General features: G+C 42.4%; 1 protein-coding gene across 2 annotated transcripts in view; it reads right to left on the reverse strand.

The window, feature by feature from the left end:
• Positions 1 to 22062, reverse strand: part of LOC139755034 (uncharacterized) — an 814342-nt gene that overhangs the window by 5771 nt on the left and 786509 nt on the right. For both annotated transcript variants that reach the window (XM_071672994.1, XM_071672993.1), the window contains exon 6: positions 4889 to 5114. In XM_071672994.1, the coding sequence (XP_071529095.1) occupies positions 4889 to 5114 (226 nt within the window). The remainder of the gene's footprint in view (positions 1 to 4888; positions 5115 to 22062) is intronic.

The following is a 22062-nucleotide window of genomic DNA, read 5'->3' on the forward strand; positions in this document are numbered from 1 at the left end:
TCTCTCTCTCTCTCTCTCATCAAGATGCCACGAAGGTCGAGAATACTCTCCAACCAAGACGTCAGAATACAGTAGTAGGTTTCTTGACCACTGTGGAAAACTGTCTAGCGATCATGTTTTATTGGAGCTTAAAGAGGCTGTCCCACGACACATTGACTGTGAAGTCGGGAGATCAGAAACCTAGAAACTATATTGAACGTATGAGTTTTACCTCACCTGTTTAGGACGTGGGATTCATTCGAAATGTATCAGTAAAATGACTGAACTTTTCTATGGGCGAAAAGTTAACGTTGGTCGTTGACTAAAGGGTTTCCTTGACTGTACTGTAGCATCGTATAACTTGCCTCGTGGAGTATGTGGCTTTATATGATGTTGTCAGTGATGCTCCTTTATTCACGTGGATGTGTGAGGACAGTTAAGACGTGTATGGTCGTAGAACTATCCTGAGTGTCTGAAGGGGTTTAAGCTTTTCGATTGGTAGTAATTACGTGACGTTGACTGCCTCTTGATGACGCCAGTAGTTCATAGATCTAAAACTAAGGATAGTTTTCCACCATTGGGCCACTTGCATAGTGGGATTTTATGTGGTCTTAGAATGGATTATGATTAGCACCTGAAGAAGTCTTTAAAGGTTTGGATGTTAGTGGATTTTAGCTTGGATGTTGACGGACGTAACGAACGTGGCAATTGATAGGCCGAAAGCCTAGACAACCAACCAACTAACCAAGAATCCAGCCAACCCACCTGGTGTGCAACAGTCTCAGATACCTGGCAAGTGTTCATCATCAGTACATGTCAGTGTCCAGGTGTTCCCACTCGTTGAGCTGCACAGATTATGAACGTTGATAGATAGATCTGAGTAGGGGCGCAGGGGAGGGTGCATAGATCGCATGGCACTGAAGGAAATACTCTCCTACAGAGTCGCTATAATACTAAAGGAAAAGGCGACGTAGTTTGTGTACCTGCGCCGGTGTTCCGCTGTTCCTAGACTGCCATGACTTTGATATATCTCACCGACTAGTTTTTCTTTTTCTGTATTGTTTTCTGTGTGTGTGTGTGTGTGTGTGTGTGTGTGTGTGTGTGTGTGTGTGTGTGTGTGTGCATTCCGCGACTGTGTATATGTTGGTGTCTGGGTAAGTTTTTTATTTACACGAGAGGTTGATTGTGTTGGGCCAGGATGTGTTTGTCTTCAGTCGTTCTAAGTAAGTGAAGAGAGAAAGAGATAGACATAATGTGTATATACGTTTATGTATATATATATAATTGTATATGTATCTGTCAGTGATTGATATTTGTCATTACTATTTGTGTTGCCTCATGGCTTAATCTTGTTTTTATGTACCAATGATTTAGTCGTGTTTGTGGAAAGGCGCGCGCGCGCGCGCGCACACACACACACACACACACACACACACACACACACACACACACACACACCAGCCTACGCCAAGTACCCATTTATCGACCAGCTGTGCGGGGAGGACGAACAGTTCCGATTTTTTTTGTGGGTCGACTTCTACGCCCTGGGCTCGATCCCAGGTGGGCTATTTGAGTGAATAATGGTCAGCAACGCTAATATTTACAACAACGAAGCCGATGTGTGTATTTAACTATTTGTATTTAGCTATTTGTACTGTTTTGGAATGATTTATGAACTCGTAAGGGCCTCATCTCGTGAACATTCTCTGCTATCTAAAGGCTTTTAAACTCCTGATTGCTGTCTGCATTTATCACATTCTCGTTCTCTTTATTCTATTCATCCATCATTTTTATATTATAAACGTATTTTTCATTTTCTTTTACCAGTATCTTGGTCGACTTCCTGTTATGTCCTCTAGTTGTTCTGTCCACGCAACTTTCGAAGAAGTGATGACTGTTTACGTCATCATGTCAACAACTTTAATTCATAATCAGGTCAACCATCAGTCTTTTCTCTTTCACGGTGGCCAGTTTAAGGTTTAAAGCCTTTCCTTGTAACTCGGATCTAACTTTGGTACCATCTTTGCTGAGAACACTGCAGAAGCCTTTTCAAGGTTTATTTTTATGTGTGATGCAAATAGCTCGACTGATATCTACTTATTCATTAACGTGAAAGCAGCGTTCTTGTTTGGCAGCAGACAGTTGGTTCCTTAACGTTACTATTAAGACGATATTGACCCCTAAGTCTCTCAAACTGACTCCTACAAAGTGTTCATGGTAATCATCTTGTTCATGGTAATCACCTTGTTCATGGTAATCATCTTGTTCATGGTAATCATCTTGTTCATGGTAAACATCTTCATGGTAAACATCTTGTTCATGGTAATTATCTTGTTCATGGTAATAGTCTTGTTCATGGTAATCATCTTGTTCATGGTAATCATCTTGTTCATGGCAATCATCTTGTTCATGGTAATCATCTTGTTCATGGTAATCATCTTGTTCATGGTAATCATCTTGTTCATGGTAATCAACTTGTTCATGGTAATCATCTTGTTCATGGTAATCAACTTGTTCATGGTAATCATCTTGTTCATGGTAATCATCTTGTTCATGGTAAACATCTTGTTCATGGTAATCAACTTGTTCATGGTAATCACCTTGTTCATGGTAATCAACTTGTTCATGGTAATCATCTTGTTCATGGTAATCATCTTGTTCATGGTAATCAACTTGTTCATGGTAATCATCTTGTTCATGGTAAACATCTTGTTCATGGTAATCATCTTGTTCATGGTAATCATCTTGTTCATGGTAATCAACTTGTTCATGGTAATCATCTTGTTCATGGTAATCATCTTGTTCATGGTAATCAACTTGTTCATGGTAATCATCTTGTTCATGGTAAACATCTTGTTCATGGTAATCAACTTGTTCATGGTAATCATCTTGTTCATGGTAAACATCTTGTTCATGGTAATCAACTTGTTCATGGTAATCACCTTGTTCATGGTAATCAACTTGTTCATGGTAATCAACTTGTTCATGGTAATCATCTTGTTCATGGTAATCACCTTGTTCATGGTAATCAACTTGTTCATGGTAATCATCTTGTTCATGGTAATCATCTTGTTCATGGTAATCACCTTGTTCATGGTAATCACCTTGTTCATGGTAATCAACTTGTTCATGGTAATCATCTTGTTCATGGTAATCAACTTGTTCATGGTAATCAACTTGTTCATGGTAATCACCTTGTTCATGGTAATCATCTTGTTCATGGTAAACATCTTGTTCATGGTAATTATCTTGTTCATGGTAATAGTCTTGTTCATGGTAATCATCTTGTTCATGGTAATCATCTTGTTCATGGTAATCAACTTGTTCATGGTAATCACCTTGTTCATGGTAATCATCTTGTTCATGGTAAACATCTTCATGGTAAACATCTTGTTCATGGTAATTATCTTGTTCATGGTAATAGTCTTGTTCATGGTAATCTTGTTCATGGTAATCATCTTGTTCATGGTAATCATCTTGTTCATGGTAAACATCTTGTTCATGGTAATCATCTTGTTCATGGTAATCATCTTGTTCATGGTAATCATCTTGTTCATGGTAATCGTCTTGTTCATGGTAATCATCTTGTTCATGGTAATCATCTTGTTCATGGTAAACATCTTGTTCATGGTAATCTTGTTCATGGTAATCATCTTATTCATCGGGAGAGACTCTGCCTCATGATAATGATCTTAATGTCGTAGAAAATAACTATATTTTTCCGTCAATAATCGTTAGTCTCGGACGCGGGAATTGAGCATTTGATGTAAGGAGAGTGACAGTGAATACCATTACAGAGATCTTTCAGCTAAAATAAACAATGCTTTTTTGCCTCCCGTTCTCACTTCACTGAATCTATGGCTGCTCCAGATCCAGGATGCACATCGTAAGAAGATGCTGGTGAGGGAGAACAGTGTTCCGTGATTGCGCAAAGGGAAACTCTGGAAAGAAGAACGTACAGGGTCTGATTCTCTCTACCTGGCGTTGGATTCTTCGTTCCCATTGTAGCAGGTGCTGGTGGTTGGGTGCGTCCTGAACTGATTCCTTTTTCTTATTCCTTGGTGAATAGCTACCATTAGTCTTACCTACTCGGTCAGAACTATGCTTCGGTAATTGTCTTTCGGTTTTACCATTCTCTCTCTCTCTCTCTCTCTCTCTCTCTCTCTCTCTCTCTCTCTCTCTCTCTCTCTCTCTCTCTCTCTCTCTCTCTCTACCACTTGACCTCATGAAATTAATTGGCCTTTGTGCAGCATCCGGATATTTTTTTTGCTATTCTGTGGAATCGGTGCTCTTTCCAACGTAATACATCCCTCTCGCTGTCTCACGGGAGAAGCGCCGGACAGGCCCTCCCCGAGCAAGACAGATGGTGGCGTTCGCATAGACATGTCGAGCCAAAAACTAATGACTTCTCGTGGACAAAAGAACATGGAGCTATGTCCCCCGTAGCTCGAGGAGTGATTGTTGACCTCTCACAGTCCTCACCACGAGTATAGATCGTGGATTCCTGCCCATGGACTGGTCTGGAAGGACTGTCTGACTGGGAGAAAGGGCTAGGGTGTAAGAAATGGGCTAACGTATGGGTAATGTGAAGTGTAAATATTCTGTAACGAAATTGTGGTTGCATGCAAGAATAAGAAAAGCGATTGATTCAAACTCATGCTGGATGGAAGGGTAGCCATGAATAACTCAGAAAATTAGAATTCTAACTTCTTTATACAAAGTTTTGTTGAGAGTAACTTAAGAGAACAGAAATTGGTATAGACTCATGCAAAGTAGAAGGATAACGTCATGCCTGATTCAGAGAGATCAAGAGAACATTAGAATGGGCGAACGAGATGATATGATATGGAGGTTAAGCTAACAAGTGGGGCCTGCGGCACAAGAGAGGCATCCAGCCATCATTACTCACCATAGAAGTGCTCACGGCTGAGGAGGGAGAGAGCGGGGCGATGGGTCTCCAGACTGGCCTCCTCCGTCTTGTTGTAGAAGATGCCGATGGAGGCAGTGCAGCGGAGGGACATCATGTTATGGGGGAAGTGGGCATGGGTGGCGTGGAAGTGGAGGCCCAGGGTGGACTGCTCCAGCCCGTCCATGTGCATGTAAGGCTTGTAGCGCACCAAGTACTTCTCTGGCACCTGCAGCAGGAGGAACCAACAGAGATTAATGACACATGGGCGATGGTACAGGCCGGACACAGTCGTCTCTACAAGAATGCTTGAGAATATAATAGTAACCTATATTTAGTTAGAGTTTTTTCAAGTATTATGTGTATGTACGTACATATAGGAAATTAATAATGATTGGTGAAAAAATGAATAGATAATTGTTATATTTATCTATATCTATTATACATATTCGCTGTCTCCCGCGTTAGCGAAGTAGTGCAAGGAAACAGACGAAAGAATGGCCCAACCCACCCACACACACACATGTATATACATAGACGCCCAGACACGCATATATATATACCTACACATTTCAACGTATACATACATTTACATATACATATATGCACATGTACGTATTCATCCTTGCTGCCTTCATCCATTCTCGTCGCTACAACGCCACTAATGAAATGACCCCCTTCCCTCCCTCCCCCGCACACGCGCGCGAGGTAGCGCTAGGAAAAATTCGTTCACACTCAGTCTCTACCTGTCATGTGTAATGACAACGAAACCACAGCTCCCTTTCCACATCCAGGCCCCACAGAACTTTCCATGGTTTACCCCAGACGCTTCACATGCCCTGGTTCAATCCATTGACAGCACGTCGACCCCGGTATACCACATCGTTTAAATTCACTCTGTTCCTTGCACGCCTCTCACCCTCCTGTATGTTCGGGCCCCGATCGCTCAAAATCTTTTTCACTCCATTCCTCCACCTACAATTTGGTCTCTCGCTTCTCCTCGTTCCTTCCACCTCCGACACATATATCCTCTTTGTCAATCATTCCTCGCTCATTCTCTCCGTGTGACCAGATCATTTCAATACACACTCTTCTGCTCTCTCAACCAAACTCTTTTTCTTACCACACATCTCTCTTACTCTTTCATCACTTACTCGATCAAACCACCTCACACCCCATATTGTTCTCAAGTATATCATTTCCAACACATGCACATTACTGATCACCGTGTGTATGTGTGTGTGTGTGTGTGTGTGTGTGTGTGTGTGTGTGTGTGTGTGTGTGTGTGTGTTTAGGTAAATTGATTCCAGATTTAACAAGTTAAATATGATGTAACAAAACACTGTGGAAGCAGACGGACATTTGCACGTTCGTTGCCATGTTGTATCTCCTGCAGGGTAGGCAACACGAAGTGCCTTGCAAGAGAACGAACAAGAAATGTCACCATTAGAGACCAGACCTGAGATACTCATAACCGATTCCCTTTAGGACGAATGATTTCATCATCTGCTGCCCGCACCCCTGACGTGCATTGGTGTGGGGTACAGTTGTCTTTAGTATAGCATGATACCCCCAACTCTCTCTCTCTCTCTCTCTCTCTCTCTCTCTCTCTCTCTCTCTCTCTCTCTCTCTCTCTCTCTCTCTCTCTCTCTCTCTCTCTCTCTCTATCTATCTATCTATCTATCTATCTATCTATCTGATCCAGGAATATCCAATCAGTGTGGCTGGAAGAACGATTTCCTTTTTTTCCTTTCAGTATTTGAAGAACTTGGTACGGGTTCGTTGACAGTTGTAGTTCTTGCGGGCGCGGTAATCAATAGAGGTTAGTTAAGAGAGGAGGAGGATAGAAGGATAAGCCAGTTCATATAACTACACTTACGTGTGACGGATTAGATAAACCGGGGAGTAAATGAGTCTAGATAACGAGATGAAGCGAGCGAATTGAAACTGTTTCATTGGAACTTTTATCTCAGCTTCACTTTGAGTATGACTATAATGCTTGTTGTCTCCGGACACACCACAACAAGCAAATTATCATAAGTGAAGCCAGGAGGACGAAACGGAGGAACAAGGCTGACCAAACAGGTGGCGACCCAACCCTGGGCGAGGACGCGACCAGTCAGGAGGCGAGGTCACCTGACTTCCCGCCTAATCGTTTGAACATAAGCAGACGACACGTTCGTATAAAACTGTCCCTTTAAGAGGTTCCTATGTGAATGAAACGTTGGAGTATACAGCTCTTTCCTACCTCTGTGATTCTGGTCTCCACCATCATCCACTCGCAATATATATAAATATATATATATATATATATATATATATATATATATATATATATATATATATATATATATATATAGAATAGAAAAAGGTGAGAACAAAGGACGTAAGGGGAGTGGGGGAGGAATGGGATGTATATAGGGAAGCAGTGATGGCTTGCGCAAAAGATGCTTGTGGCATGAGAAGCGTGGGAGGTGGGCAGATTAAAAAGGGTAGTGAGTGGTGGGATGAAGAAGTAAGATCATTAGTGAAGGAGAAGAGAGGCATTTGGACGATCTTTGCATGGAAATAATGCAAATGACTGGGAGATGTATAAAACAATGAGGCAGGTCAAGAGAAAGGTGCAAGAGGCGAAAAAGAGGGCAAATGTGAGTTGGGGTAAGAGAGTATCATTAAATTTTAGGGAGAATAAAAAGATGTTTTGGAAGGAGGTAAATAAAGTGCGTATGACAAGGGAGCAAATGGGAACTTCAGTGAAGGGGGCTAATGGGGAGGTGATAACAAGTAGTGGTGATGTGAGGAGATGGAGTGAGTATTTTGAAGGTTTGTTGAATGTGTTTTATGATAGAGTGGCAGATATAGGGTGTTTTGGTCGAGGTAGTGTGCAAAGTGAGAGGGTTAGGAAAAATGATTTGGTAAACAGAGAAGAGGTAGTAAAAGCTTAGCGGAAGATGAAAGCCGGCAAGGAAGCGTGTTTGGATGGTATTGCAGTGGAATTTATTAAAAAAGGGGGTGACTGTATTGTTGACTGGTTGGCTGAGGTTACTTAATGTATGTTTGACTCATGGTGAGGTGCCTGAGGATTGGCGGAATGCTTGCATAGTGCCATTGTACAAAGGCAAAGGGTATAAAAGTGAGTGCTCAAATTACAGAGGCATAAGTTTGTTGAGTATTCCTGGGAAATTATATGGGAGGGTATTGATTGAGAGGGTGAAGGCATGTATAGATCATCGGATTGGGAAAGAGCAGTGTGGTTTCTGAAGTGGTAGGGGATGTGTGGATCAGGTGTTTGCTTTGAAGAATGTATGTGAGAAATACTTAGAAAAGCAAATGGATTTGTATGTAGCATTTATGGATCTGGAGAAGGCATATGATAGAGTTGATAGAGATGCTCTATGGGAAGGTATTAAGAATATATGACGTGGGAGGCAAGTTGTTAGAAGCAGTGAAAAGTTTTTATCAAGGATGTAAGGCATGTGTACGTGTAGGAAGAGAGGAAAGTGATTGGTCTCAGTGAATGTTGGTTTCTGGCAGGTGTGCGTGATGTCTCCATGCTTGTTTAATTTATTTATGGATGGGGTTGTTAGGGAGGAGAATGCAAGAGTTTTGGAAAGAGGGGCAAGTATGCAGTCTGTTGTGGATGAGAGAGCTTGGGAAGTGAGTCGGTTGTTGTTCGCCGATGATACAGTGCTGGTGGCTGATTCATGTGAGAAACTGGAGAAGATGGCGACTGAGTCTGGTAAAGTGTGTGAAAGAAGAAAGCTGAGAGTAAATGTGAATAAGAGCAAGGTTATTAGGTACAGTAGGGTTGAGGGACAAGTCAATTGGGAGGTAAGTTTGAATGGAGAAAAATTGGAGGAAGTGAAGTGTTTTAGATATTTGGGAGTGGATTTGCCAGCGGATGGAACCATGGAAGCGGAAGTGAATCATAGGGTGGGGGAGGGGGCGAAAGTTCTGGGAGAGTTGAAGAATGTGTGGAAGTCGAGAACATTATCTCGGAAAGCAAAAATGGGTATGTTTGAAAGAAAAGTTATTCCAACAATGTTATATTGTTGCTAGGCGTGGGCTATAGATTGAGTTGTGCGGAGGATGGTAGATGTGCTGGAAATGAGATGTTTGAGGACAATATGTGGTGTGAGGTGGTTTGATCGAGTAAGTAATAATAGGGTAAGAGAGATATGTGGCAATAAAAAGAGTGTGGTTGAGAGAGCAGAAGAGGGTGTTTTGAAGTGGTTTGGTCACATGGAGAGAATGAGTGCGGAAAGATTGACCAAGAGGATATATGTGTCGGAGGTGGAGGGAACGAGGAGAAGTGGGAGACCAAATTGGAGGTGGAAAGATGGAGTGAAAAAGATTTTGAGTGATCGGGGCCTGAACATGCAGGAGGGTGAAAGGCGTGCAAGGAATAGAGTGAATTGGAACGATGTGGTATACCGGGGTCGACGTGCTGTCAATGGATTGAACCAAGGCATGTGAAGCGTCTGGGGTAAACCATGGAAAGTTGTGTGGGGCCTGGATGTGGAAAGGGAGCTGTGGTTTCTGTGCATTAATACATGACAGCTAGAGACTGAGTGTGAATGAATGGGGCCTTTGTTGTCATCATGTACATGTGTATATATGTATATGTCTATGTGTGTATATATATGTATACGTTGAGATGTATAGGTATGTATATTTGCGTGTGTGATCGTGTATGTATATACATGTGTATGTGGGTGGGTTGGGCCATTCTTTCGTATTTTTCCTTGCGCTACCTCGCAAACGCAGGAGACAGCGACAAAAGTAAAATAAATAAATGAATAAACTATATATATATATATATATATATATATATATATATATATATATATATATATATATATTCATTTATATATTTCAGGACTGCCTGCATGTAGTAATGCCATGAGCGGAAAATCATCTTTGACAGGTTCGTATCATTTTTCTTCCGCGTGGACCTGGAAGATGCAGGAGCACCTAAAAAGTGGTCCTGGGGCTTGTTGGTTAAAGACCATTTGTATAAGCTTATGTATGTATATATATATATATATATATATATATATATATATATATATATATATATACATATATATTATATATATAGATAGATAGATAGATAGATAGATAGATAGATATTGGAATACAAGTCCAAGACCCTTTTAACGATGCTTGTTTAGTTTTAAGGTTGCAATTCACGCAGGAACTGGGAAATGATGGACACCTTTGGAATCCCCGACGAGAATGTACTCCTTTCTGTCCGTTGATAGTGACACCACATAATAACGTATGATTTATCGGATTCATTTAAACAACAAAAGTTAGCGGAGGAAAAAGTTCTTGTCTTGTGGCGTGTGACAGTTCCCATCACTTAGCTGTGACTCACATTATGTGTCATCTCTAATTTGATTTATTGGTTTACGTTAAGTTGATTTACATGAAAATTAATTATGTGAGGGGGGCGACGTATTTTCCGTACATTTCCTCTTCCATCGTTTTCGTGGTGCATTTCAATTTACCCCTTGAGCATAACGGTAGGGTCCTTGAGCATAACGGTACGGTCCTTGAGCATAACGGTACGGTCCTTGAGCATAACGTTACGGTCCTTGAGCATAACGGTACGGTCCTTGAGCATAACGGTACGGTCCTTGAGCATAACGGTAGGGTCCTTGAGCATAACGGTAGGGTCCTTGAGCATAACGTTACGGTCCTTGAGCATAACGGTACGGTCCTTGAGCATAACGGTACGGTCCTTGAGCATAACGGTAGGGTCCTTGAGCATAACGGTACGGTCCTTGAGCATAACGGTACGGTCCTTGAGCATAACGTTACGGTCCTTGAGCATAACGGTACGGTCCTTGAGCATAACGGTACGGTCCTTGAGCATAACGGTACGGTCCTTGAGCATAACGGTAGGGTCCTTGAGCATAACGGTACGGTCCTTGAGCATAACGTTACGGTCCTTGAGCATAACGGTACGGTCCTTGAGCATAACGGTACGGTCCTTGAGCATAACGGTACGGTCCTTGAGCATAACGGTACGGTCCTTGAGCATAACGGTAGGGTCCTTGAGCATAACGGTACGGTCCTTGAGCATAACGTTACGGTCCTTGAGCATAACGGTACGGTCCTTGAGCATAACGGTACGGTCCTTGAGCATAACGGTAGGGTCCTTGAGCATAACGGTACGGTCCTTGAGCATAACGGTACGGTCCTTGAGCATAACGGTACGGTCCTTGAGCAGAACGGTACGGCTTTTGAGCGGAATGATACAGTTCCTGAGCACAACGGTACAGTCCTTGAAGTCAAGCTTACGACCATTGTGCACAGTGGTACGGTCCTTGAACACAACGGTACAGCTCTTGAGCTCTAGTGTATGGTAGTTGAGCAGAACGGTACGGCCCTTGAGCACGACGGTATGACACTCTAGCACAATGGTACGGTCTTTGAGCACATGAGTACAGTCCTTGAGCGCAATGGTATGGCCCTTGAGCACCAGGCCTTAAGTCACAACGGTATGGCCCTCGAGCAAGACGGTAACTAAGGGTCGTACCGTCGCGCTCAAGGGTGAAGTAGATCCTTATACTCCCTGGTTCCTGATGGAGCAGCCCTTGTGGTAAGTGTCTGGCTGACCGCTTGCCTCACACACACACACACACACCAACAGTTGGCACACACACACACACACACACACACACACACACACACACACACACACACACACACAGCTGTTCATATGGCAGCGTCTGCCTTAGTCACTGGTGATGGTCTCATGCGTCCATTACCTCCTCCTTATCCACTTTTCTCCATGCCTTTTATCATAGCTATCTTCTCTTATCTCTCTCTCTCTCTCTCTCTCTCTCTCTCTCTCTCTCTCTCTCTCTCTCTCTCTCTCTCTCTCTCTCTCTCTCTCTTATTTTCATAACCTCACTTTCTACTGCATCGGAATCATCCTGATTCGATATATATATATATATATATATATATATATATATATATATATATATATATATATATATATATATATATATATATTCATTGTACTTTATCGCTGTCTCCCGCATTAGTGAAGTAGCGCAAGGAAACAGACGAAAGAATTATGTATCATTCATATTTACTCCAGGACCAGTTTCTGTAGAAGATTCCTTTGCGTTACCAAGGTTCTCTCTAAGAGGCTGCGCCACTGTCAGTAACAGGGAAATGTAGACACCTTTGAAGTGAGAAATTCTTTGACGAGACTGTACTCCCAGTGATATAGACTTGGCAAAGGATTATCTTTCACTTGCAGTGTATCCTCCTCTAAGCAGAATCCAGTACCATATATATATATATATATATATATATATATATATATATATATATATATATATATTATCCCTGGGGATAGGGGATTAAGAATACTTCCCACGTATTCCCTGCGTGTCGTAGAAGGCGACTAAAAGGGGAGGGAGCGGGGGGCTGGAAATCCTCCCCTCTCGTTTTTTTTTAATTTTCCAAAAGAAGGAACAGAGAATTGGGCCAGGTGAGGATATTCCCTCAAAGGCCCAGTCCTCTGTTCTTAATGCTACCTCGCTAACGCGGGAAATGGCGAATAGTTTAAAAGAAAGAAAGAAAGATATATATATATATATATATATATATATATATATATATATATATATATATATATATATATATATATAAACCAAAATCTTTATCATGTGTAATATTGACATCATAAACCAAGGGAAGAAGTTGGATAATAATGATAGGTGAAGGATCTTTACTGACCCCGGGAGTGAGAGCACCAAGAGAGTCAACGGAAACTTTTCTTGTGTTTACCCTGGGTAGCCCGAGGCTGTTTATGAAGGCGGGTGGGTGGCTGACGCCAGGTATTCCCAACCAAAGTTCTCCTTCATTGTTGGCCACAATGTGTCCTCGCCCTTACTCTTATTGTCTGGAACCCTTTCTTTATTTCTTAAATTCTCTCTCTCTCTCTCTCTCTCTCTCTCTCTCTCTCTCTCTCTCTCTCTCTCTCTCTCTCTCTCTCTCTCTCTCTCTCTTAATAGGGTGGTCAGATGAGAGTAAAAAGAGGTTGGACAGGGGAAGGGATAGTTCAAAATGTAAGAGATTTCATAGTGTACAGGTGGTGGATGTAAGTCTTTTTGATGCATGTGAGGGATTATCTGGAAGCGACCAGGTGGCGCCATATTCATAGACCCCCCTGATGACTAGGAGGGGGATGTATGTATTAGTCTTTGAGCTGCGCTAAACATTGGTCATTATGTACACCGGCGGATGACTGGAGCCTCCATGAGTGCTTCCAGGCTTCGGGGGAACCAAAGGTGTCCCATGTTTGTGCTGTTGTCCAGATCTCGGACTTGTGTGTGGCTTGTATCATGGTTGTCTTCATCTCTTTCTCTCTCTCTCTCTCTCTCTCTCTCTCTCTCTCTCTCTCTCTCTACCTCCTCTCTATCTATCTCTCTATCTATCTATCTACCTATCTATCTACCTATCTATCTATCTATCTATCTATATATATATATATATATATATATATATGACTTCGAGTATTGTCCGAGACATGAAGAATGAGCAAGAGATGAGTCGAAGGAGAAGGAGGCGGCGTTCGGCTGGCTGAGGAAATATCCCTGTGTACACCAGTGGGCCTTCCTCCCCACCGGGACAAAAGTAATCAAATATCCAGCACCGCCGTGTCGTGTCAATCCCGCCCGGACGGCTACAGGTCCCACGCTGAGGAGGAAAAACCCTGCACTACGTCTTCGCCCGGCTGCGACGTGGAGAGGTGCGGTGGGTGCGGGAGGGGAGCGGAGAGTGAGAGGGGTGAAAAATGTGAAGGAGGAGGGGAGAGAAAATGGGGAGGAATTGGCACGGGAATACAGGCAATGGGTAAGAGGAAGTAGAGGGAGTTTGACATGAGGCATGTTTGTGGTAGGTGACGTAGGAAAGGTGAAGGGAAAGGTAGGATTATAGGAGAAGAGAGGACAGAGGGGAAGGATGGAGGATAGAGGGATGGATAAGGAGGTAACCGAGTCAGTAGGAGAGAAGAAAGGGACCGGAATAGGGAGGAGGCGAGGAGAAACTCAAGAAGAAGGAGATGTAAACCGAAGAGAGAGAAAAGTGAGAAAGACGAAGGACATGAATAAAACCAAAGAAAGGAGAGGGAGATGGGAAGGATAAAATACCGGAGAGTTCAACCGATTTTGAGGAGGAGGAAAGGGGTAAGAGGGGGAAAAAACAGAGAACAAATTGAGGGGAAGTAAGGGAGTCAGGTAGAACACCAAAGGCGGGGGTGGGGGGCAAGCAGAGCGGAGGATGGTACAGAGAAGGGGAGGAGAGGGAGGATGGACCATAGTCTATCATAGCATGAGGGAATAAGGACAAATACATCACTTGAAAGAGAAGGAAAGTGGTTAATGACTTGGTCAAAGAAAGAAGATATGACCGACTCAAGAGGCGATGGAAAACACGATGGAAGCTGATATTTCAAATGTAAAAGATACTGATAAGCGAAGGGAAAGTGAAAAGAAACTTCAGATGGAATAATGAAGCAGATATTGAATGAGTCGGAAAGATGCAGGGTAGATATTTATACCAAAAACAGAGAGAGAGGAAATATAACAAGAATAACTGAATGCCTTAAGAGGAGGCTATAACGAATAACATGAATAAGAAAACATATGCGATAACTAGAAGCTTAACATGTGACACTTTACTGACAGATTACCTGTAGAAGTGTCTGGTCTGCTGTGAGAAATAGATGATTATGATGTGTAAGATGCGGACAGAGAGAGATTTGAGATTGGACTTTCGGAAACCAATCATCGCCAGATGTAAGAGATCTCCACCAAGGTATTGGGGTAAATGTTTCTTTTTTACTGGATTTTTTTGTTCTTAAGGAAAACCTAAAGGACAGAAGACTAGATGGTAAACTAATAGACTAACGGAACAAAACTGAATATTAGTAGAAAGTCAGCTTGAGACACGAGCTAATGATCAGGATTTGATTCTCTACTTTCTGACTGTTGTTTTCCTCAGTGGTATATGATAACAGTAATGGCTCACACATGGTTATATTCATTGCTGTTGGATCAGGTTCCCGATTTTGCGGACATGCGAGTTATGAGTGAACAACATTTAAAACTGAGTGTTACACGAGACAGTAAGCTCAGCGAACACGGTGCTGAATAGAATAGATGTAAGAGTATACAAATGAATCTTTCTTGTGTCTTTTTAGAGAGCCTTTCCATCTTTACTTGCTTTTCCTTGTACTGAACTGAGGTAGTGTTAGGTGATATAGTTTGGCGTATTTTTCTAGTTGGCAGTATCGAAGTTATTCTGTGTGGAATGCCCATAAGCTGTGCCTCTTTTTCGACGCCATTGGATTTCTTTAAGAAACGAAAACATCTTAGATAAGTAGATGTTTATCTTCTACCGTTATTTAGAGATTACGATAGATGCATAAGGAAGAAGAAGAAAAGTAAAATGAGAGGAGAAGAAAGGACTGTTTTATTTCGAATACACATTTCAGAGTATGAAAAGAAATTCTAAATAAGTTGTGTCCGTTTTCCGTAAGAGCCGTTGAACACAACGGTACGACCCTTGAGGACGAGGTACGACTTTTGGATGAAGTCTCAGTCCTTAACCTAACCCTCTTAAAATGCTCTTTGAGTACGATAGAACGATCCTCGGATATGGTGGCGTGGTCTTTGACCTGATCCTTAAAGGTTATGTTAAATGCCAGGCTATCATACCCAAAAGTCGTAGAGTCGTGCCACCGAACTTGATGGTCGTATTTTCCTGTTTAACAAATGATTTCATCGTGCTCAGTGATGGTTTCTTTATGTTGAAGGTTCATACCGTCGTGCTCAAGGGTCATGCCACCATGTTCAAGGGCCGTGCCGTCGTGCGAAGGGTCATACTTTGATTCTTAAGGATCATGCCGTCGTGTTCAAGGATTATGCCTGCGTATTCAAGGACCATGCTACACCGTCGCATTCAAGGGTCGTGACGTCGTCCTCAAGGATCATAACGTGGTACTCAAGGGTCACGCCGCGGTGCTCAAGGTTTGCTCTGCCTTATCTGAGAAGTTCCATCTCCTCGTGTGAGCTGTGTCTAGAAAGGCGTTAGCACCAGGGTGTATGTTGGTGAGGCAGGCCCGCTGTCCACGTGGGACGGGCTACGACCATAGCGTTCCCAATGAATCCTCTGGTATTTGCAGCCCTCGCATCTATAACACAAAAATATCCCAGTATTCTCCCTGCCGTCTGCATTGCCCACGTGGATCTCTCTCTCTCTCTCTCTCTCTCTCTCTCTCTCTCTCTCTCTCTCTCTCTCTCTCTCTCTCTCTCTCTCTCTCTCTCTCAGTAAAGCAGCTCTCCAGTGGCTTTCAAGTGTTACACGTTTGGCCTAGGTTGCTGCTGTCTTTTCGATCTGCCTCGCCCACGCCTGGGCTACTGGCTGTAACGCCACAACATACACTCTGTCCTTGTACACAACAGAGCAAAACATGTAACTCACACGACCCGGTCTTCGTAACTCTCTTTTTTTGTGTGGTGAGCGCTATGCGTTAGCTCTGCCTTTTGGCAAATTTTCATAAGTACTCGGTATCTCTCTCCCTCTCTCATATATATATATATATATATATATATATATATATATATATATATATATATATATATATATTTTTTTTTTTTTTTTTTCATACTATTCGCCATTTCCCGCGTTAGCGAGGTAGCGTTAAGAACAGAGGACTAGGCCTTTCAGGGAATATCCTCATCTGGCCCTTTTCTCTGTTCCTTCTTTGGGGAAAAAAAAAAAACAATAGGGGAGGATTTCCAGCCCCCCGCTCCTTTCCCTTTTAGTCGCCTTCTACGACACGCAGGGAATACGTGGGAAGTATTCTTTCTCCCCTATCCCCAGAGATAATATATATATATATATATATATATATATATATATATATATATATATATATATATATATATCTTTTCTTTTTCTTTCATACTATTCGCCATTTCCCGCGTTAGCGAGGTAGCGTCAAGAACATAGGACTGGGCCTTTGATTGAATATCCTTACCTGGGCCCCTTCTCTGTTCCTTCTTTTGGAAAATTAAAAAGAAAAAAAAAGAGAAGGGGGGGGGGGGTGGATTTCCAGACACCCGCTCCCTCCCCTTTTAGTCGCCTTCTACGACACGCAGGAAATACGTGGGAAGTATTCTTTCTCCCCTATCCCCAGGGATGATATATATATATATATATATATATATATATATATATATATATATATATATATATATATATATATATATATATATATATGTGATTATTTATCATTAGCTCATAACCCCAGGACCGCATGCAAAATATACAAGCGCTCTAGCAGCTTCAAAGCTCCGCTTCGCTAATTAATAACAGACAAGACGGGTTGAACTGCTGAGAAGCGAAAAGTTATCTAACGAGACTGTAATCTCCCTCAACCGACTCTGTTACAGGCCTTTGTGAAGGTGTCTATTCACTCTCGGCCTAACCTCATGCAGGAGAAATCCAGTATAGAATATATATATATATATATATATATATATATATATATATATATATATATATATATATATATATATATATATATAAAAATGGGTATGTTTGAAGGAATAGTGGTTCCAACAATGTTGTATGGTTGCGAGGCGTGGGCTATGGATAGAGTTGTGCGCAGGAGGATGGATGTGCTGGAAATGAGATGTTTGAGGACAATGTGTGGTGTGAGGTGGTTTGATCGAGTAAGTAACGTAAGGGTAAGAGAGATGTGTGGAAATAAAAAGAGCGTGGTTGAGAGAGCAGAAGAGGGTGTTTTGAAATGGTTTGGGCACATGGAGAGAATGAGTGAGGAAAGATTGACCAAGAGGATATATGTGTCGGAGGTGGAGGGAACGAGGAGAAGAGGGAGACCAAATTGGAGGTGGAAAGATGGAGTGAAAAGGATTTTGTGTGATCGGGGCCTGAACATGCAGGAGGGTGAAAGGAGGGCAAGAAATAGAGTGAATTGGAGCGATGTGGTATACAGGGGTTGACGTGCTGTCAGTGGATTGAATCAAGGCATGTGAAGCGTCCGGGGTAAACCATGGAAAGCTGTGTAGGTATGTATATTTGCGTGTGTGGACGTGTGTATGTACATGTGTATGGGGGGGGGTTGGGCCATTTCTTTCGTCTGTTTCCTTGCGCTACCTCGCAAACGCGGGAGACAGCGACAAAGTATAAAAAAAAAAAAAAAAAAATATATATATATATATATATATATATATATATATATATATATATTGAAATGGTTTGGTCACATGGAGAGAATGAGTGAGGAAAGATTGACAAAGAGGATGGATGTTAGAGGTGGAGGGAACGAGGAGAAGTGGGAGACCAAATTGGAGGTGGAAAGATGGAATGAATAAGATTTTGAGAGATCGGGGCCTGAACATGCAGGAGGGTGAAAGACGTGCAAGGAATAGAGTGAATTGGAACGATGTGGTATACCGGGATCGACGTACTGTCAATGGATTGAACCAGGGCATGTGAAGTGTCCGAGGTCAACCATGAAAAGTTTGGTGGGGCCTAGATGTGGAAAGGGAGCTGTGGTTTCGGTACATTACACATGACAGCTAAAGACTGAGTGTGAACGAATGTAGCCTTTGTTGTCTTTTCCTACCGCTACCTCGCGCGCGTGCGAGGATAGGGGGGTGCCATTTCATGTGTAGCGAGGTGGCGACGGGAATGGTTAAGGGCAGCAAGTATGAATATGTACATTTGTATATATGTATTTGTCTGTGTAAGTATATGTATGTGTACATGGAAATGTATCGGTATGTATATGTGCGTGTGTGGGCGTGTATGCATTTACATGTGTATGTGGGTGGGTTGGGCCATTCTTTCGTCTGTTTCCTTGCGCTACCTTGCCAACGCGAGAGACAGCGTTGGCGAGGTAGTATAATAAAAAGAAAAAAATTAGAAGAAAAAAGAAAGAAAGAAAAAAAAAAAAAAATATATATATATATATATATATATATATATATATATATATATATATATATATATATATATATACATATATATATATATATATATATATATATATATATATATATATATATATATACATATAATCCCTAGATATAGGGGAGAAAGAATGCTTCCCACGTATTCCCTGCATGTCGTAGAAGTGGACTAAAAGGGGTAGGAGCGGGGGGCTGGAAATCCTCCCCTTCTGTTTTTACTTTTCCAAGCGTGGGAACAGAGAAGGGGGCCAAATAAGGATTTTTTTCCCTCTAAGGCTGTCATTTGTTACTGACTATTGACGCTACCTTGATGATGCGGGAAATGGCGTAGGTGAAAAGATACCTTCTCACTCCAAAGGATTCCATCCTTTTCCTGCTATTGACAGCAACAGTCCTCAAGCTGCAGGAATTCCCGGAGAACCCATTTATCGACCAGTCTTCAGGAGAGGATGAACATCTGGGTTGGCTGTGAGCGGAGTTACCACAACCCAGGATTGTAACCCAGGCCCACACGATCACACGCAGCAACGCTAGCCATTACACCATAGATATGGAGGCATCCTCCTCCCTTCTACATCTCCTCCTCTCCCCACAATCTCCGTCTCTCCCTTTATCAGTCCCTTTTCGCCCTATCTTTCTCCTCATTTGTATTTCTTTGCTGCCTCTCCCTCTTCCCCTGGCTCGTCATATTTCCTCTCTCCCCTCACTCCTAAATACCTCCTTTATCCCTTCATCTTTTTATCTGGACTACCTTCTCATCCTTTTTTGGTTCCCCCTCCCTCCTTCTCCTTCCACCTCTCTCTCTCTCTCTCTCTCTCTCTCTCTCTCTCTCTCTCTCTCTCTCTCTCTCTCCACCAGATTACAACCCTTTTCCCTTCGGTATTACGATATCACGCTTGCTTCTCTCCCTTCACTCTCTTCCATTTCCCCCTGTTCCTTTTATTTCTGCTTCTTCCTATTACTTTACCTATAGTTTCTCTCAGTGATACATACATACAAATGTACATTCATCTGTATGGTTATATGTATGTGTATTTGCATCCTTGATGATGTGAATTATTACAAAAGCGCTCGAATCCTCCTGTTTCATTTTCGATGTGGCTCCCGTCATTAATGTAAGTACTCATACATACACACATATGTTTAGATCTCTCTCTCTCTCTCTCTCTCTTCTCTCTCTCTCTCTCTCTCTCTCTCTCTCTCTCTCTCTCTCTCTCTCTCTCTCTCTGTACCCCGAGTTCATTGCTTATTGTTTTTAAAGCGTTCGGGAATCATTTAGAATCAGTAAAAATGCCCAAATGTTCGACATGCACCGATGCCACGATCATAAAACCCGAAGTAAACTATTTTTTTATTTCCTCCCTTGGCTTGGAACTCGATTCCCATTCTGTGCGGTGAATTACATTCTCATGTTCACAACATTTCTCTTTTCTTTTCTTTATTTGGTGTTTATGTTTGAGGTTTGTTACCTCGAGTCTTGTAGGGGTGTCGAGGACATACTGGGCTCGAGGATGAGATGCTGTGAAGTGTTTCTCCTGCCGTCTTTGGCCTAACTTATAACGGTGGTATGTTCAGATCATCTCGAACCGGACGGTATGACCCGTTAGGACGATGGCAGAAGCATCCAGTGTGAAGGCTAAGCCTTGGCACTGACTATCAGTGGTCATGTTAGACGTCACGTTATTATAAACCCAAGGATCGTACCGTCATAACTCAACGGTCGCATCACTGTGCTTAAGACGTTCAATAAAATGCACTCGTGCGTTGAAGATATGGAGTACGGGTTTCTGTCCTATGACCCGGTCAAGTATAACGTAATGCTGTGATTTACTTTATATACTCGACAGAACTTAGAATATGGAGGACTAAGGAAGGATGGAGTGACAGAGGATTTTTGGGTATTGTGGCCTGAATAAACATTTGGGAGGGTGGATGTTCTAAGTATAGGGTAAATTGAATCCAAGCGGTGTATGAGGGGCGACGTGCCATCAATAGACTAAACCAAAGCATGTGAAGCAGCTAAGGCGAACCATGGAATGGTGTATGGTGCTAGACTGTGTATGGTAGACTATGGTTTTAGTACATAATACGTGATAACTAGAGAGTGGAGGTGTGCAAATGAGGTCATTCTTCTGTAGTTGCTGACTCTGCGTACAACGGGAGGATCGCTTGGATACAATAGTTTATATGTTAGTTTCTCAAGTGGACATGTACTGCATGTGTGTATTTCGAGGTATTTCTTTGATTCATAGAATTCTCAGATATTATGGAAAAAGTATCTACGTAAAGCTGTCATGAAATACGTCGCTGATGTCTCTCTTTTTTCCCTACCTTTATATCCCCGGTCGCAACACATATATCCCCGGTCGCAACACATATATCCCCGTCGCAATACGGACATGAAGGAACGGAAGAAAACAGTTTGCATGGAGAGGCTAGATGTGGACGGTGCCTTCCTTCCTGACCCCCTTCCTCTCCATCCCCCCCCCCCCCCCCCTCCCCCTCCACTCCTGGCAATGATGCCAAAAGTTTACCTCCACTTACCACCATATCGCACGTAAACATAGAAGTTAAGTTGGGCTCCGGCAGAGCCAGGTCATCAGTGCCACCTGCTGCCATTATTAGGGAAGGCATTTCGCCGTGCCAGAGTTCTCCTTCGCTGAATTTCCCATTGCATTTTTTGCTCCAGTGTACATCCGTCACCGAGAGTTGGACTTAATGTCTCTTTCATTTGACGTCCGTCAAGGTGAACTCTCGGGCGGCGGACCTCAGGTCGGATAACCTCAACATTAGCGGCCACTAACTCCTGCTTCCTTACGTGTTACACCGCGTGTCTCGGGTGTCTGGGACCAGAGTGGGAATTCAGTGTATTTACCTTCAGTTCAAAGAAAAATTGAAATTGAATCCCATAACTCTGCCTATACATACCTATGAGTAAGTAGTACTGAGGGGTATGTTATGTTATGTTCATATTATGCAGATTGACCATATGGTGAAGTGGAGATATATACTCCGTTCTGTGTTTTGAGTCCAGACATTTGAGCCATCCTGGTACAGCGTGGGTGTCAGTCTAGTCTTCAGCTTTCTGGTCTTCTGGTCTTTACCTCCTTACAATATGTCTCTCCTTTCCTTCCTTCTTAACTG

Source organism: Panulirus ornatus, chromosome 18 (assembly GCF_036320965.1).
Source record: "Panulirus ornatus isolate Po-2019 chromosome 18, ASM3632096v1, whole genome shotgun sequence".
NCBI classification, from domain to species: Eukaryota; Metazoa; Arthropoda; class Malacostraca; order Decapoda; family Palinuridae; genus Panulirus; species Panulirus ornatus.